The 19,121-nt window shown below is 42.9% G+C and overlaps 1 protein-coding gene across 3 annotated transcripts in view; it reads right to left on the bottom strand.

The window, feature by feature from the left end:
- The window catches only part of KLHL6 (kelch like family member 6), a 104,661-nt gene that overhangs the window by 9,557 nt on the left and 75,983 nt on the right, over positions 1-19,121 (bottom strand). For all 3 annotated transcript variants that reach the window (XM_072807562.1, XM_072807561.1, XM_072807563.1), the window contains 2 exons: positions 9,119-9,568; positions 1,312-1,549 (listed from right to left, as the gene is read on the bottom strand). In XM_072807562.1, the coding sequence (XP_072663663.1) occupies positions 1,312-1,549; positions 9,119-9,568 (688 nt within the window). The remainder of the gene's footprint in view (positions 1-1,311; positions 1,550-9,118; positions 9,569-19,121) is intronic.

Below are 19,121 nucleotides of genomic sequence, written 5' to 3' on the forward strand. Positions count from 1 at the left end.
AGCAGGTGTGCTTTACCTCTCAACTCCTTCAGCATCTCTCTTTCTGAAATGCATCCACCTTTGAAGGTTATGTGTGGAAAACGGCAGCATCATCAGTTGGAAGGAGCCTAGGTCCCTGAATGACTGAGTGAAGCAGATCCACTCTCCCCAGGGCCCACATTCTATTGCAATAAGTCACTATGATTTAGTGTTTGTTATACAAACTAGCATTACTTAGTCTAAGACAATATAAAACTATTTTGTAAAAAAGTTAAAGGTATAGTATTGTAATGGCACAGTTGAAACTGCCATATTTTACTTTATGCTCCCTATATTATTTGAATCTTCTACAACAATCAAAAAATATTTCTACATGATAAACAAAAAGCTATGGTATTAACATACCTAGGGAAGAGCTGATCTGCCCACGATTTTGGATGAAGCCAGTTCTGGGAAGAAGCTCTTCCCCAAACAACCTCAGATTAGACAAAGCCTCTGAGAGAGGGCTTGTCTCCTCCCTTGGGGCCCCAAAAAGAGCTGGGTGGCTTCTAATATCATGGGGAGAGCATGGGACTCAGAGAACCTGGACTGGAGCCCTCCTTGACATTTACCAGTCCCATAATCTTTCAGAGCCTGCGTTTTCTCCATTTGTAACTCTACCTTATAGAGTTGATGTGAGAAGCAAATGATTAAGTGCCACTAAAGTATAAATGCATCTACTGTGCTGTAAAGGTGGTAGAGACTTTGTTGCTTAATAAATATTTATTAAGCATTTACCATGTAGCCAGGTGCAGTGCAGGGTAATGGCAGGATGGTATTGACTCCCCTGGAATTTAAGGACTAATGGGAGTCACATAAAAGTATAATTGCAAATATGCAAATAACTTAGAAGTGAGAAATGACAAAGTACTGTGGCTACTGGAGCACTGAAAAGTATGACAGTAAACTTGAAGTGAGGCTTCAGGTTTGGGCAGAGGAACAGACATTTTTATTCATTACTGCATCCCCAGGGCCCAGTTCAGTGTCCTACATCTCTAGCAAATATCAGATAAATTCTACTATCACTTTCCTTCTTCCTTTTCCATGAAGTACCGGAACTGTCTTCCTGCTCCCCAGATCTCGTATAATACTGCTCACAGGTTAGTGTCCGTTAAGTAAGAATGTGCTTCCAAGATAAGACCACCTGAGCTCCTGGTTTCCACATGCTGACCCAGTCAGAGCTAGACCACTGCCATTCCCAGTAATTCTTCTAAGTTGGTTGCCTGGCTCTCACTCAGGAAAATACATAGTGCCACTGGGGGCTTACTTTGGCATCATGTGGCTCCTGCTTACCTGAGATGTAGACCTCATTTTTTAATGTCACGCATGCAAACTCCACCCACTTCTTATTCTCACTCTCCAGCTCATGCTCCGTCAAGGGGAGCTTGGCCACCTCCAGGCGGCTGCGCCTCAGGGGGTCCAGGCAGGTTACCTCCGCCACAAACCGTTCATCCTTCGTGCAGCCACCAATGATCATGAATACCTCAGACTGAAACTCATGCATCCTGGGCTTGGTGCGCTCCGAAATGATCTGGAAAACCAATGGGAGTATGTAAAGGCAGGAAGATACAGAGGTTCAGAGCCCAGGCTACAGAGCCAGACAGAGCAGAGCCCAGTTCCCAACTCTGCCACCATGTGACTTCACCTTGAAGTTCCATTATCTGTGTAATGGGGACTTTAGTGGTAACTGTCTCATAGGTTTGTGTGAGGATGAAATGATATCATATACGTAGTGTGCCTGGTCTGCAGGCAGGTATACATAGATAATAGATACTGAACAAAGATTACCTATTGTTGCTTTTGCCACTATCTTAGGAAGTCCAGGTTCATTTACCATCAAACGCACTTCCCACTTTACCCTTCCTGCCTGGTCTGAAGGCCTGAACTCTGGAATTTCATTTCTGGCCACCTTCCACTCCCTCCTGGTTTCCCCCCCTCCTCCTGGTTTCAATTTCTTGATGATATCCCAGACTTTGCCCACTACTAGACCTCTTCTGAAAGAGAAATCCTGATGGTAGGCACATAAGAGCACTTAGAGACTTAGGGGAAAAGAGCCAAAGAGAAGCACAGTATGGCTGGGGATGTTGAAGGACTAGACCCCTACATCAAAGATATGACCCTTCAGAGCCTTGAACAAGCAAAGAAATCCACACCACAGATATCTGAACCCAGCTGAAAGAACAGAGGTTTGAAAGTCAAGTACACCAGAGTTTGGTCCTTGTTTCACTACCTATGACTATGTGACCTTGGAGGAGCAACACAATATATGGCTGAAATCACTTCCTTTTTTTTTTTTTTTGCAATCACTTCTATGCCAACAAGTCATTGTGAGCATTCACTGAGGTTTGATGTAGAGGGATGAGCAGAGCACCTGGCATAAGCACAGCCCTTAATAGATAGTCACAGCAGTAGGAGCAGCTAGAGATGTCACATTGGCATTATTAGGGAAAAGGGAGAGCTGCCCTCCTCCTGGTTCCATCCACCCTCTGGACTCAGTGGGGAAGGTTCTGCAGGTGGGCTTGTGGGGAGAGAGCCAGCACCCATTTTCCAGATGACCAAAACAGCCTGCAAGCTGAGGCTGACCTAACACAGGCAATGAAACTTCAATCTTGACCACAGATGTGACAAACAAGTTACAGTAGCAAAAACTACCCCCCTCAAGTGGTGAATCTATATTTTTAAGATTTATTTATTTATTTATTCATGAGAAACACACACACACAGGTAGAGACACAGGCAGAGGGAGAAGCAGGCTCCATGTAAAGAGCCTGATGTGGGACTCGATCCCAGGTCTCCAGGATCACATCCTGGGCTGCAGGCGGTGCTAAACCACTGCACCACCGGGGCTGCCCTCAAGTGGTGAATCTAATCAATGGTCACAAGAAAGCAGATCAGTCAACACCCAAACTCTACTTTTCCATAAGAGACTTTGGTTTTCTGTACCAAAGAGTCCGATACAGTAAATTTTGCATCCTCAATTCATGGCCATAAAGCTTGTCACAGGGCCCCCTTTTGGAGGTTAGCAGAAAGAAGTGGGGTGGGACTGTATGGGGCAATGGGCAGAATCTGAGGGTGTGGACAGTGGAGAAGACAGTTGGGGTAAGAGTGGGAGGGGCAATCCTAGGAACCGGGGGTACTGTGAGGACAGTGGCAAGACTGCCAAGGACAGGATCTGAGCAATGAGTTGGCACCAAAGACAAATTTTGCCACTCTGTGATTTTCTTTCCTACTATCTGCCCTGCTTCAAGGCTCTAAGTCTCTCTTCCCCACAGTTGAAATGCAACCCCCAACAGTAATCTGGTCCTTTCAAAAGGATTAGGGATTATGAAGCAATACTTAGAGGACAGCATTAGCCTTCCAAATTGGTCCCTGTGTGACCCTTATTCAAGCTCTGAAAGCCAGGTCTCTTCTTCACAGTGGCTACTCTCCTGCCTCAATAACCTGCTGGCCAATAGGGGACTGGACGAGTTGTGATCTTACTCCTGATTCCCAGGCTGGTACCCCATTCCTGAGTCCTGGGTTTTGTGGAAGACTCTGCTCCCATTGACTGAAATCTCTGCATTCCTGCCTGCTATCTAGGTATTCCCACAATATCTGTCCTTGATTTCCCACACCACCTCCCCATCCACTTACCCTTTAAGTCACTGGCATTATTTGTAATGTCTTTTTGTCCTTTCCTCTAAGAAGCCATTCTTGACTTTCGACACATTTCCACAGCCCCGGATTTCCCCATCACAGTACTTTTCATACTTCCTTGTAATTTATTATAAGGTCCCTGGTGGCAGGGACAGCCTTTATTCTCCAATGAGCAAGTGCTTGGAGGTTGTGGGTTTCCACAAACATTTGTTGAATGAGTAAATGAATGAATGACTGGGAGAGCTAGGTAACCCAAGACTTGATATAGACTTTTTTTCCAGTCCAAATCACTGTTGTAACCAGCTTCCACAGTGGGGCCCAGGAATTCTCACCTCAGGGTACTTATGTCTTCTGTTCCCCCCACAGTGTTCAGGGTTGGCCTCTATGCGAGTGGAATAAGGCAGAGGTGATGGTTTATCACTGCTGAAACTAGGCTATAAAAAGCACAATGGCTTTCATTTTGATTGCTCTCTCAGTCTTTCTGGGGCTATTTGCTCTGGAAAACCAGCTGCTATGGAGAGGCCCACATGGCAAGAAACTGAGGCTTCCAGCCAACAACCTGCAACAAACCTGTCAACGATCCTGTCAACAATCCTGTGAGTGAGCTTGGAAGTTGATCCTCCAACCTTATTTGAGCTTTGAGATGACTGTAGCCCCTGCCAACAGTTTGACTACAGCTTCATGAGAGATCCTGAGCCAGAACCACCCAACTAAATCATGCCTAGATTCCTGTGAGCTGTGATATAAGAAGTATTTGTTGTCTTAAACTAATGAAGTTTGGGGATAATTTGTTATACAGCAATAGATAACTAATATAACCATCTAACTGATGGAATTGCTGGGTATTAAGATCTACCTTATCACTTGGCACCAAAGAACTCCCAGGTGGTCACCATTATCAAACTGTAAATTCAGCTACATCTGACAAAATATTAACCCCAAAGGCACAAGTGCCAGTCTGAAGTGAGATGTGCAAGTTTGTTGCAGACACATGGAAGTGTTTGCTAATGAATCATATGCAACAATCAGGCCTAACCAGTTTCTGTTCAGATTGTTAAAAATAGAACAGACAATTGCACCTTGCTGACTACTCATTAACAGGACTTACACTAGGGGACCAACAAAAGTGACTGTGTTGCTTCAACAAAGCTGTCTTTAGGGGTGAGCTTCTGCTCCACTCAGGAGTAAGAGCTACCACACATGTCAGAGCAGCCTTTGGTATAAATCAAGGTGGTTGCTGGAAATTTAAGAGGCAATAAAATAAAGGAGAAACTATCTCTTCTCCAGAAGACTTCTCCTTTTTTTAAAACATTAATTTAGGGATCCCTGGGTGGCGCAGTGGTTTGGCGCCTGCCTTTGGCCCAGGGCAGGATCCTGGAGACCCGGGGTCGAATCCCACGTCGGGCTCCCGGTGCATGGAGCCTGCTTCTCCCTCTGCCTATGTCTCTGCCTCTCTCTCTCTCTCTCTGTGTGACTATCATAAATAAATAAAAACTTTAAAAAAAATTAATTTATTTATTCATGAGAAACACAGAGAGAGAGATGGAGACACAGGCAGAGGGAGAAGCAGGCTCCATGCAGGGAGCCTGATGTGGGACTCAATCCCGGGTCTCCAGGATTACACCCTGGGCCAAAGGCAGGCGCTAAACCACCGAGCCACCCAGGGATCCCCAGAAGACTTCTCTTAATGAAGGTCCTCGCTACCACTCCTAAATCAAACGTAGATTGACATTTGCTTTTATTTCTCTTAAATATCCCACTATTGCCACCTCCATAAACTTAGAGGAGGAATAAGGTTAAAGGGGGGAGATGATGATAGGATAAAAAAGGTTTAATTTGGAAAAGGAAGGTTAAGGGGAGAAGTATAGTCAGAAAATAGCCTTCAGACTTACACTACTATTAACAGAAGTAAACCCAAGATCATTCAAGCAGTGAGCACACAGGGAGTTTCAGGGAATGAACTGGCAATTAGACCCCATTCAAAGATTACAGTGGTTGGTTGGTTCATTTACCAAGATTGTAAAAATGGAACGAGAAAGTGGCAGCAACCCTAGGACACAAAGAAAAGAGAAATCTTAGCTTCAGAGAAAGAAAATGCTTGGTTGTGTGAGATAAGCACCATAAAGGAACTGTGAAAGAATGAGAACAGTCTTTATTTGTGAGGCCTTACCATGTACCAGACAGGGTGCTAACCACATCTTATTCATTATCTTAGTGAATTCTCAAAACAATTGTATCAGTTGGTGGGCATTATTATCACCATGTTACAAGTCAGGAGGGAGCTTTCAAGCAGTTAAGTGTCTTACCCAAGGTCACACTGTCAGTAAATTGTGCAGTCAAGATTAAAACCTAGATCTGCCTAAATGCAAGCCCAGGTTCTTACCACTGGAAACTCTCCCAGATATCAGAATTCTCTCTTCTCCTAAATCCAAAACTCATAATCCCACTCTCCCCCACACTGCAAATACCAGAGTCAGAGCACATACTTCATAGCAGCAATTTTGCAGAAGGCATAGCAGAGATATTTTACATCAGCAGAAAATCTTTATCACCTGCATTTCGGGGACTTAGGAAACAGGAAGCAGAAATAAAAATAGCTAGAATACTGGAAGTGTAGTTGATCAAGACTCTGTACTTTAAATGCTGAACTGAGATCAGTTGCAGAGGTAGACACTATCTGCAGTTTTATGAGGGCTTTGCTACACAGTTCTGAGCCATCTGCCAGCAACCCATATACCCAGCATAGGGTAGGACTCATATGGTTGCCTGGATTCCCTCCATCAGTCTACTCATCACCGTTCATTTGCTTAGTATCTGGACTTCTCTGACAGACAATAAATTTCACAAGGCAGAGACTGTTTTTGTAGTGCCTGGTGCATATAGTTGGTATTCAGAATTTATTTGCAAAAAATACATACATAGTATAAGTATAGCTTATTAAAATATATGGGATACTGTTGAAGTAGTATAAGGGGGAAATTTATAGTACTACTGACAATACTAGAAAAAAAAAGAAAAGTTCTCAAATCTATGACTTCAGCTTCCACTTAAAAAAAATAAAGGTAAACGAAAGTAAGCAGAGAAAAAATAATTCAAGATCAGAATATAGGGACATCTGGGTGGTTCAGTGGTTGAGCGTCTGTCTGTCTTTGGCTCAGGTCATGATCCCAGAGTTATGGGATCCTGCAGGGAGCCTGCTTTTCCCTCTGCCTATGTCTCTGCCTCTCTCTGTGTGTCTCTCATGAATAAAATACTTTAAAACATCAGAATACAAATAAATGAAATAAATCATAAAAACAAATGAAACCAAAAGCTGTTTCTTTGAAAAAACTGATAAAATTGATAAACCTCTAACTAGACTGATCAGAAAAAAGAGAGAGGAGACACAAACTATGAATATCTGGAGTGAGAGATGTGACATCACTATAGATCCTACAGATATCAAAAGGATAATAAAGGAATATTGTGAGCAACTTTATGCTAATAAATTCCACAACTTCTACGAAGCAGGGAAATTCTTTGAAAGACACAAACTACCAAAGTACATTCTAGAAGAAATAGATAGCCCTGTATCTATTAAAGAAATATAATTTGTAGTTAAAAACCTCATAAAGGAAACCCCTGGGATGCCTTGGTAGCTCAGTCAGTTGAGTGTTGGACTCTTGACATCGGCTGCAGTCATGATCTCAGGGTTTTAAGATCAAGCCCCATTTTGGGCTCCCCATTCCGTGTGAAGTCGGCTTGTTGCTCTCCCTCCCCTACTTGCATTCTCAATCTCTCTCTAAAGTAAGTAAATAAAATCTAAAAAAACAAAACAAAACAAAACTCTCCTGACTCTGATAGTATCACTGGTAAATTCTACCAAACATTTAAGGATATATTTGCAGAGTGAATTGATGACAAACACAGAACTGAATTGAGGACAACACAGAACTAGAAAAGGACACACAAGAAAAGGATGAGGCTCCAGGGGCCTCAGACAGACAATTCCTAAACCACTTGTGGCTAGGATTTCTATCAATATCTTAATGAAGGGATCCCTGGGTGGCGCAGCGGTTTAGCGCCTGCCTTTGGCCCAAGGCGTGATCCTGGAGACCCAGGATTGAATCCCACGTCAGGTTCCCTGCATGGAGCCTGCTTCTCCCTCTGTCTGTGTCTCTGCCTCTCTCTCTCTCTCTGTGACTATCATGAATAAATAAATAAAATCTTAAAAAAAATATATTAATGAAGGTTTGGTAGCCAATCTCAGAACTATTGTACAGTGCTATATAGGTGTGTATGTTCATGTGTATAAACTTAACACACTGTCCCTATATTATTATTTCCTGATGGGTTTGTTTCTCTCCACTAAGACTATTTTTGTCTTTATGAAGTTTTGAATAAAACATTTCTTCAGAAATTGTTAAGGAGAATCTGGTACATCCAAATGATATGTATATTCATCATCTTGGTATTCATTTATTCATTCAACAAACATTTACCAACTGCTTACTCTATACCAGGGAGTCTCCTAAGGTCTGGAGATGAAAAGTACAGTAAGACATATTTCTGACCATAACAAGCTCCCAGTATAAAGATGTTTATAAGGAAGGAAGTCAATGGTTACCATGTAGCGGTTGGTGCTATGATAGAGCAATGCACTAGGTACAATGAGAAAGAGAGAGATATAGCTGGAGTAGAAATCAACTAGATGAAGAGGGGAAAAAGGCACCTGAACAGCACCTGCATTAGTGGATAAAAAGGCACATTCACTTTGGGGAACTGCAAGGAGTTCATTAGTAGGAGCTTAGCAGGAGGGAAAGGTTGGAGATGGAGCTAGAGAAGTGGGTGGGAGGTGAAGTATTAAGACAAGGCTCTGGGAGCTCAGGCAGGAAGCGTGTGGGCTTTACCCTGAAAGTCAGGAGTCAGAGGGTAAGCCCAAGAAACAATAATTGGTCTGAGTTTTAGATCATCCAGTTGGTGAATGAATTGAAAGGAGGCCAGACTGAGGGCAGGAAGGTGAGTTTTGAGGACTTTTCAGAAATTCAGGAAGGAAATGACAGAACCAAGGTAACGTCACAGGATATCCATGAGACTTGAGGTTCTCCAGAGTGGGCAAAGTAGGAAAGCTACTCTGGAATGGCAACTGGACAGGGCACATTCTGTCCTGTGTGTCACCCCAACCAATCACCACCCTTATGCACTCGGAAGAGGATGATGTGCCAGGCATGGTGCTGAGTGAGATAGGGAATCACTCATGTCTTCATGAGAGATACAGAATTTCCTATCTCACTCCGTCCTCTCAGTAGCTGTTTATGATGTAGTAATTTTACAGATCAGAAATACAGGGCTTCTGGAACTGCCTGCCTCAAACCATAAACAGTACAGTGTCTTCTGTAAGGATTGGTACACACCTATGCTTTGGTGAGGCCACTGTCTCCTTTACTTCACTGCTGAACTACAGTGTCACACTTTGTCAACTCACCTCATTGCCTGAAAGGTGATACATCCTGGCTTCCTGAAGCAGTGGGAAGACCTCTGGGCACTGCCTGATAAGAGGATCTGCCTCCACTGTCTCCACGAAGTACCATGGGTCCAGAAGTGGCAAGCGCACATTCTCAAGTACATAGGGGAGCAAGCAGAGCCGTTCTGACTGTTTGTGCCGGACCCAACTCATCACAGTCTCAAACACCTGAGCCTCTTCTGTCACATAAAGGTCATCACTCTTCAAGATGTGGTACAGAGTGTCCACGGGAAGTTCGAGGAACTCTTCAGAGTTCAGAATTTGCACAAAGTTTTGAATGATGTAATTTTGAACCTGCTTTTTCAGACTGTCCAAGGAGTGTGTGTCCGCCAGCCTTAGTATTCCCACACAGTTTTCTGGATTCAAGGCTTCTGTTAGGAAGCTGGCACAGGCATCCACCATCCGCAGGAACTAAAGGAACAGAAGGGAGGCAAATCAGGCCAGAAAACCATTAGTCCACAGGGAGCCTTGTCAGTGAGTTGTGTGAGTGGCAAAAAACTGGAACAACCCAAATGGCTGACGATAGCAGCTTGCTAAAGAAATGATGCTACATTCTTATTTTCCACAACTTTGTAATCACTAATACAAGTAAAAAAGATTGTTAAAGGATATAGAAAATGTTCCTAATGTATTGAGAATGTATTGAGTTTAAGAATCTTACTGAATCTGACCAAGCCTCTAGATTTAATCAGCAATTTACAAGAAATATAGCAGAAAGAGGAGTATGTTAAATGACACCATGGGAATATACAATCAGCAAAATCTGGACTGTGAGAAACTTTACAGAATAACTAGTTCAGTTTCTTCAATAAGCACATCATAAGGGGAAAAGAGAGAGAGACAGGGAGGAGGAACCTAAAAGTGAAAAGACATGGAAGAGATACAACAAACTCGTGCAATGTATGGACCTTATTTGGATCCTTATTTGGATTATTATTCATTTTAAGTGTGATACTGGTATTGTGATTATGTTTCAAGAAGAATCCTTGTCTTTTAGAGATACATACTAAAATATTTGAAGATGAAATGAGAAAAGCACTTCATAAAATCATAGGTACACTATGATCTTATTTTTATAAAAAATATGGAACATAGGCATAGAAACAAGACTGAAGGGTACACACCAAAATACTGACAGGTATTATGTCTCGGTATATCAGGGATCTTAGGACAATTTATGCTGCAATAACAACCCCCACATCTCAGGTGCTGACGAGAATAAATGATTATGTCTCACTCACATTCCATGTCCTACAGGGATCTTCATTCTAAGACCCCGAATAACAGAAAATTTCTTAGCTGAGATATGCCAGTCTGGTGACATAGGGAGAAAAGAGATGGCAGAGCCACATAAGGCATTTAATTTTAACACTTTAGCTCAGAAGTTGCACATACCATCTCTACACACACTTAATTGGCCAGAGTAAGTTACATGGCAAAATTTATAGTCAAGGGAAAAATAATCCTCCCATAGAAACAGTCCTGCAGGGGTAGAAAGGGAAGACATTGCATAAGTAACATAAGGTACCATATTTTCTAATAAGACTGAGAATTTCCCTTACTTTTTTTTTTTTACATACTTTAAAAATCCCCTAAAATGAGTAAGTAGCACTTTCGTAACTTAAACATTCATTTGTAAAAATTGTTGGCTCCTATGTCTTTACTTATTTTTATTTTTTAAAGATTTTATTTAGGGGGATCCCTGGGTGGCTCAGCGGTTTGGCGCCTGCCTTTGGCCCGGGGCGCGATCCTGGAGTCCCGGGATCGAGTCCCGCGTCGGGCTCCCGGCATGGAGCCTGCTTCTCCCTCTGCCTGTGTCTCTGCCTCTCTCTCTCTATCATAAATAAATCTTTAAAAAAAAATAAAATAAAGATTTTATTTATTTAATCACACACAGAGAGAGGCAGAGACACAGGCAGAGGGAGAAGCAGGCTCCCTGCAAAGAGCCCAATTGGGACTCGATCCTGGATCCCAGGATCATGCTCTGAGCCGAAGGCAGACGCCCAACCACTGAGCCACCCAGGTGTCCCTATGTCTTTGTTTTAAATTATCATCATCCTCGGGATCCCTGGGTGGCGCAGCGGTTTGGCGCCTGCCTTTGGCCCAGGGCGCGATCCTGGAGACCCGGGATCGAATCCCACATCGGGCTCCCGGTGCATGGAGCCTGCTTCTCCCTCTGCCTGTGTCTCTGCCTCTCTCTCTCTCTGTAACTATCATAAATAAATAAAAAAATTTAAAAAAAAATAATAAATTATCATCCTCATGAAAATATAAGTCCCATATGCTTATATAGCATTTAACCGTTTACAAAGCACTGTCATGTCCATTATATTATTTAATATTCATTTTACAGTTGAGATGTCTAAAATCCATCAGTTCATTCTTTTCTTATTGTTTTTAAATTTTAATTCCAATATAGTTAACATACAGTGTTTTACTAGTTTCAGTTGTACAATATTCAAATGCATCAGTTCATTCTTACTCATTGCTCTCTAGAGCTTAGCTTTGAACAAGTCCAACTTCCTATCCTCCCCCCTTGTCCCCTGGGCCAGTAAAGGGTCAAGTTCTCAGTGTTTGTGGGTTGATGAATTAACAGAAGGGAAAGAGGAAGGCTGAGTGGAGAGGACATGGTGGGGAGGGCTGGTCTGAAGGCAGGGCCCAGTGAGAATTTGGATGGGAAAGACCCACAACGGAAGGGGCACAGCCTGCAGAGGAAGCACTTCTATGATGACCTGAGGGTGGTATGGTTGTGGGGCCTGAAGGGTGGGGCAGGGCTGCTCTTAGAGTGAACCATATCGATTTAGGCTCTCACCTTCACTGCAGAGCATTCTAGGGGACCCACATCTCTGAACGTTGGGTGAATCCCAATTGCAACATATTATATTTCCATGTCAGAACACTGGTTCCAATAGTCGGTTTAAAAAACATTGACTGAGGGTCAATGAAATGTTAGAAAAGCTTGAATTCTGCCTCAGACTGCTGTGTCTCCTGGCCTCAGCCATTGCCTGCAGATATATTCCTCGCATGAACAACTGTAGAAACGGTTGAGACTGAGAATTCTAACATCTGTTTAGTTGTTTGCAGATTTTCAGTTCAAAGAGTAAAAATATACAACTGAGACGAAGCCTTGCTGAAGCCTCAGAACCTGTCACCAGAGCCCTATGTGGCCCTGCCCACAGAGACACCTATGAGCTCTAAAAGGGAACTCATTTTTAAGGCAGCCTCCAGGGCAAAGAGCAGGTATGCTATACCAATGTTTGGGTGAGAAGAAGATGATATGAAAATTAAATAGATTTTCTAAATATGTAAACTGTCTCTGGGAGACCACCTAAGAACCTGGTAACAGTGGCTGTCTCTGGGGAGGGCAGCTGGTAGCTGGGGACAGTGTAGAGAGGAAGACTTACTTTTCACCTATTTGTACTCCCTTGCATTGTGTGCCATGTGACAGAATCACCTATTTAAAATACAGTTTTCTCATAAATATAAATGAATAAAATAAATTTTTTTGTGAACAGAGAAAACACTAGAAGGTAACATATCAAAATACTATCCATGTTTATCTCAAATGCAGTTTTAGAGATAAAGTTATTAATTTGTCTTTTATAAACTTTGCTGTTTAGAATAAATGCTCTACACTGCATATGAAGTTTCTTTTTTATTTTTATTTTATTTATCTATTTATTTTTTTGGTAGAGAGAAAGCGCAGGAGTGGGGAGGGTGGGGGAAAGGGAGAGAGAGCATCCCAGGCAGGCTCTAGGCCCAGTGCAGATTCCAACACAGAGCATGAACCCATGACCCTGAGACCATGACCCAAGCCAAAATCAAGAGGTGGACGCCCAACCGAGTCACTCAAGCGCCCCAAAATGGGGTTGCTTTTAAAATCAGAAGAAAAAAAAAAACCTCCTTGTGATTTTTCAAGTACACAATGAGAAAATTTTAAAAATGTAAAAAGCAAAGAACACTTCTTATATGCCAGCCCCTGTATATTACCCAGATAATTGAATCCTCACAATACTATAAAGTAGGTATTTATTATCATTCCTGTTTTATAGATAAGGAGTTGTCCAGAGAAGGGAGGTAATTTCCTCAGAAACTTATAGCTAACCAGAGGTAGAACTAAAATCTGAGCCAGTCTTATCCAATTCCCAAAATGCATGTTTTAGACCATTTCAAGCTACTTCAGGTAGCTTGTGTGTGCACAGGACAAGGGCTTAACAGACGCCAATGATGATTTGCACACTTCACCATGGAGAGCTCCAATAATCTGATCTGCCAAAGGAAGGCTTGGCCGACAAGGTGTTAATTCCTACCCTTGCTTGATGACTACTGATAAGCAAAAAAGGAAACCATGGAAAAGAATCAAAGCAAGTAATGGAGCTCACATTTGTTATAAACATTGTTCTAAAGTGTCCCTCCCCATCCAGAAACTGTTAATACCCTCTTTCATCCACCTGTTAATTTCCAGAATGTGGGGATGCCTGGGTGGCTCAATGGTTGGGAGTCTGCCTTTGGCTCAGGGCATGATTCTGAGGTCCTGGGATTGAGACCCACATCAGGCTCCCCATAGGGAGCCTGCTTCTCCCTCTGCCTATATTTCTGCCTCTCTCTGTGTGTCTCTCATGAATAAATATTTTTTAAAAAATTTCCAGAATGTGTACTGAACATCTGTTATGTAGCAGGCCATCAACCAGTGCTGGGAGTATAGAGGTGAGCAGAAAGAAATGCAGTGCCTGTGCTCATTGGACCTTACAGACAAGTGGGGAAGGCAGACGTTAATCAAATAATCACACAGTGCCAAATTATAACTGTGATAAATGCTATGTAGCAAAGTTCAGTGATTTCTCTGCTTAAAAGTGAAGATATAGCCTTATTCCTACCCCTGTGCACTGTCACCAGGACTCTCTCTGATATATACAGTCAACCTGTGTACTCACCTTTCCCCCAATATTCCTAAGCTTGCCTGTCCCTTTTTGTACTCATGCTGTTTGATCAGCCTGGACCAGCTTTCTCCTTCATCACTATCTGCCTAAAATCCTGTTCTCCTTGCCCAGGGAAGTTTGACTCCAGAGCTCCACTTTTTTTTTTTTTTAAGATTTTATTTATTTATTTATTTATTTATTTATTTATTTACTTACTTACTTATTTATTTATTTGAGAGAGAGAGAAAGAGAGAGAGAGAGAGAGAGAGAAAGTAAGCACACAAGCAGGGAGAGCTGCAGAGGGAGCAGGAGAAGCAGGCTCAATGTGGGGCTTGATCCCAGGACCCTAGGATTATGACCTGAGCTAAAGGCAGACACTTAACCGACTAAGCCATCCAGGTGCCCCCCAGAGCTCCACTTTTTAAGAAAGGACTCAGGATAGATCATCCTAATTTCAACCGAAAAGGCTCCTTTCAAGGTAAACTCAAAAAAAAAAAAAAAAAAAAAAAAGAAAAGAAAAAAAAGAAAGGGGGGCGCGGAAAGAGTACCATGACCATCACCTTATCTACACAGGGTTGCTTTCTTCATTCAAAGTGTTAAATCTGGGACTGACAGATGGGCTCCAGAGTCTGTGAAGCCCTATAATGGTTTGCAAACAGATGTTTACACATGTGGCAGTTTCTTTGAAATTGAGTTTGCAGGAGACACTGTGATCTGCTCTCTATTATCCATGAACCCAAGGAAAAAGCCAACATAAGAGCAAAAGCCAAGCTGACAAGACCAGAGAGTTCTAACTAGGCTGTGCTTTAAGCCTTCCCTGCTTTTGGACATTTTTAATTCTGGATCAATATCAATACTTGCTTAAGAACAAAAGAAGAGAATCAAAGAAGGGAAGGGAAAAGAAATGGAGAAATCCTACCTATTCATGAAGTTCTTTCTTAAGAGCTACTTCCTTTTTTTTTTGGCTTCTCCAGTTGCCCAACATGGAATCAATTCCTCCTTCCTCTGTACTCCACTGAGCAACTTATTTGCCCCTCTGTGGAGCACTGATCACATTTTTCCCCTGTCAAGCATCTCAAGGGCAGATGCTAACAGCACCTAGCATAAACTCTGCCAAAAGAAGGAAAGAAAAGAGAGAGGAGGAAAATAGTTTTCAGGTACCTAGTATGTACCATGATCTGTGCTAGACACTTTCCCATCCATTTTTCAATTAAACTAATTTATTTTTTAATGAATATATTTTATTTAACAAGTTATAATAAGGTAGGTATTAGTACAGACTATTTGCGCAGAGGAAGAAACAGAATTCAAAGAGTGAAGTGCATTGCTTAAGATCATACAGCCAGTAGTTGGTACAGATGACACTCAGGGTCATGGCTAACTCACTCTTCTCACTGGCCATCACACTGTCTTTATAATGTCACAATGTTGAGCTAACAAACTTTCAGGAGAGTCTGAAGAGGCCTTATGAGGACAAAGGTAGTGGGGATCTCCAAGCTGCCTACATTTCCCCCAAAATATGCTTCAAGAAACACTTTTGAGTGTGAGGAGTATAGAGCAGCATCCTAACCAATGGCTTGGAAACTGATGTGTAAGACAATCATGGGAACAAGAATTTGTTTTCTTTAAAATATATAAGCTTTTTGTTTCTTCATATTCAAGATTACTTAGGACTTTAGCGTAAATTTTCTTTGTCAGCCTGTCCTAATGACACATGAACTTGTTTATTAAAGCAGAGCGATGACAGATAATGGCAACAGACAGCTAGCTTCCTGTTTGAGGGGACATGTGAGCAAAAGGTTACAGTCAGGCACCTGACTCTTGAATAGGGAGACTAAAAATACAATCAAAGAAACCACTTGAGACATGGCTGCAGTTCCCATGAGAAGTGTCTACCTCAATGAGAATATACCCCTGCTCCCCATCTTCACTGCCCCTCCTCAGCTTCCCATCATGCTCTCCAGAATATGAAGTCTTAACAGATTTGACCAGATTTGATTGTGGAATTACATTCCACATCTCCCTAGAGATGCCTTCAAATCCATTCAGGGAAACTGAAGCCCTATTTTGGCCCAAATCAGCAATTCCATTGACCAGAGTCCCTAAGTGACCATACAATTATTGCAAAGGGTGTATAAAGACATGGGTATTCTTACCTCCAAGTTCAACAAATCAGTGTATGTGAAAGGTATATGATTTGTTGATGAGATTAATAAATCAAAATCATTTGAAAGTGTTTGTGAATTCATGACCCATTGTCATCATTTTTCTTCTCAGATAATAGTTATGAAAAGTAAAGTTGTTCTCCTATGGGGTATGTACTGATTGTTAAAGAGAGGTCTTCAGAGGCATCCAAGTGGCTCAGCTGGTTAAGTGTCTGACTTGATTTCAGCTCCAGTCATAATCTTAGGGTTGTGAGATCAAGCCCCATGTATGGCTCTGCACTGGGTGTGGAGCCTGCTTAAGATTCTTTCTCTGTCACACACCCCCACCAGAAAAAGAGAAGTCTTCATACTTAAAAACTGTAAATTACTGCTGATCTGAATCTTCCATCCCTGCCCCTTTCCCTCTTTCTCAGGTGATATATCTACTTTAGAGCAAGGGGAATATGTGCCCCCAACTCCCAGGATGCCTTCTGCTCCCTCCAAACTTTCAGTCTTTGCTCTAGACTTGGCCAAGGGGTCTGCTGGTCCCTAGAAGCTCGGTGGGGTGGGTAGGAAGACCTGTAAAAGGCCTACTCACTAAGGTGGGGCAGGTGCTGGGGGACAGGTACAACTGTAGAGGTAGATTGACCTCAGAAGTGGAATCAGTGGGAAAGGAAAGGGTGTGGGAAGTTTGGTCAAGATTCAGGCAGCAGACAGCCTCTGAATTTGCAGAGGAGCTAGTGGGGCCCCCAACAGGCCAGCAGCACATAATGAAGGGGGAGACCACATAGGCCATACTAAGATTCAAGGGGCAAGTGCCAGAGCTGGAGCTGTGTGATTCATCCCAGGGACAGGATGAAGGCTAGGGAGGGATTAAATGGAATAACTGTGTCTGGGACATGTTTGATGCTCAGGATATGGGTTAGGGGGTGGTTACAGAAGCAGTAGGTCATCTAAGTAAAGCCACGTCCTGAGAAGCAGGTCCATGAGCAGACAGCTGTAATATATAAAGTAGCAGGTAGAGCAGGTGGAAACTTTAGTCTCTGCTTACAAGTCCTCTCTGCCTAGAATACGTTTCCTCCAACCCAGCTGCCATTTGTTAAAATCCTACCCATTTTATGAAGTCCAGTTCAATGCCACCTCCTTCAGAACCAGAACTTTTTTCCACTCCTACACTCTGCTCTGGGGTCTGGCTGGATTGCTCTGTGGTTTGAAAGCTCAGTGCAAATCCTTGCTTTTGAGGCTTTGGGGGTAATGGTGGGTGGCAGGTATGTTCTGGCTTAGGCCTCAGATCATAACTTCACTCTTTGATGATCTGAACTCTCTGTGAGCCACAGTTTCCTCTTATGGAAAGTATTGAGAATAATAAAGCCCAAGCTCCCTATAGTTCCACATTGGCCCAGGAGAGTAAATGGAAGTTTCTTGTGTGTCCTTGATAAGGACACAAAAGTCGCTGAGAGGACTGGAAGTCCTGAGGAAGCCTTGCAAATGGGACAAAGAGAATGCAAAGTGACCCCACAGAGACTGAGGGCCAGAATCAGGTGGGCCTGAGGATTTTCAGCTGATGCAAGGGTGCAGGGGTGGGTGTCAACGATCAGAGGGAGACTGATGGAAACACAGATGCTCTACCAGGTGCCAGCATGCACCAGTGATGCAAATAACCATGGTAAGCCTGGACCAGATGCCTCTTTCTACTATGTCCTGGCATTCTGTAAAAACCCCTTGTAACTATGTAAGCAAGCCATATTCTAAGTTAATGAAGCTTTCCTGAAGTGAGATGCCTATAAGTTGACTACAATTTCTATCACTGGTAGAATGGGAAGCTCAGGATACAGATTAAGTTCAAAGTTAGAAAAATAGTAGGTTAGGGGCACCTTGGTGGCTCAGTGGTTGAGTGACTGCCTTTAGCTCAGGTTGTGGTCCCAGGGTCCAGGGATCGAGTCCTACCTCGGCCTCCCTACAGGGAGTCTGCTTCTCCCTCTGCCTATGTCTCTGACTCCCTCTATGTGTCTCTCATGAATAAATAAATAAAATCTTTAAAAATGGAAAAAGAATAGGTTAAGTCATGGCTTTATCTTTGCACACCTGGGTTTCTAACCTATGAGTTAGACCCTCTACTAATTAGAACTCAAGAACAATATGAAATTCAGACAGGCAAAACAAACGTGTGGTGACAGATGCTAGAGTGATAGTTATCCACGGGGAGGTACTACCTCAGGAGGGCACAGAGAACTTTCTGGGATGCCAAGGATGTTCTTGGACTTGATCTGGGTGGTGGTTACATGGCTCCAAACACGTGTAAAAAATAAAAAAAAACTATACACTTAAGATGCGTGCATTTTACTAAATGTAAGTTATACCTAAAAATAAAAGAGAGTAACCATTAAGCTTAAACACAGAACTGGGAAGACTAAAGAGGTCTCACGTGGACAGCAGCAGGCTCACTGTTGAGATGGGGACAGCTGGTGGCCTCAACAGTCCTAGTTTCCCCAGAGGGAGTTAGGCATGAGGGATGGCAGCTGTGCCAGTCTCACCCCCTAACGCAGTTACAGGGCCCAACTGGTTTCCAGATTTCCACTGGGCAGCCCTCTTTGAGGCTGCTGCCAGCCCCTGCTGCCTTCAGGATCACAACTTGTTTTATTTATTTATTTTTAAAGATTTTATTTATTTGTTCATGAGAGACAGAGAGAGAGAGAGAGAGAGAGAGAGAGGCAGAGACACAAGCAGAGGGAGAAGCAGGCTCCATGCAGGGAGCCCGACGTGGGACTCGATCCCAGGTCTCCAGGATCACACCCTGGGCTGCAGGCAGCACTAAACCGCTGTGCCACTGGGGCTGCCCTCATGGCTTATTTTAGGCCTAGCTCCAAGGAATGGATGCAATATATGTAGTGGAGAATACAC

Source organism: Canis lupus, chromosome 31 (assembly GCF_048164855.1).
Source record: "Canis lupus baileyi chromosome 31, mCanLup2.hap1, whole genome shotgun sequence".
In the NCBI taxonomy this organism is placed as follows: domain Eukaryota; kingdom Metazoa; phylum Chordata; class Mammalia; order Carnivora; family Canidae; genus Canis; species Canis lupus.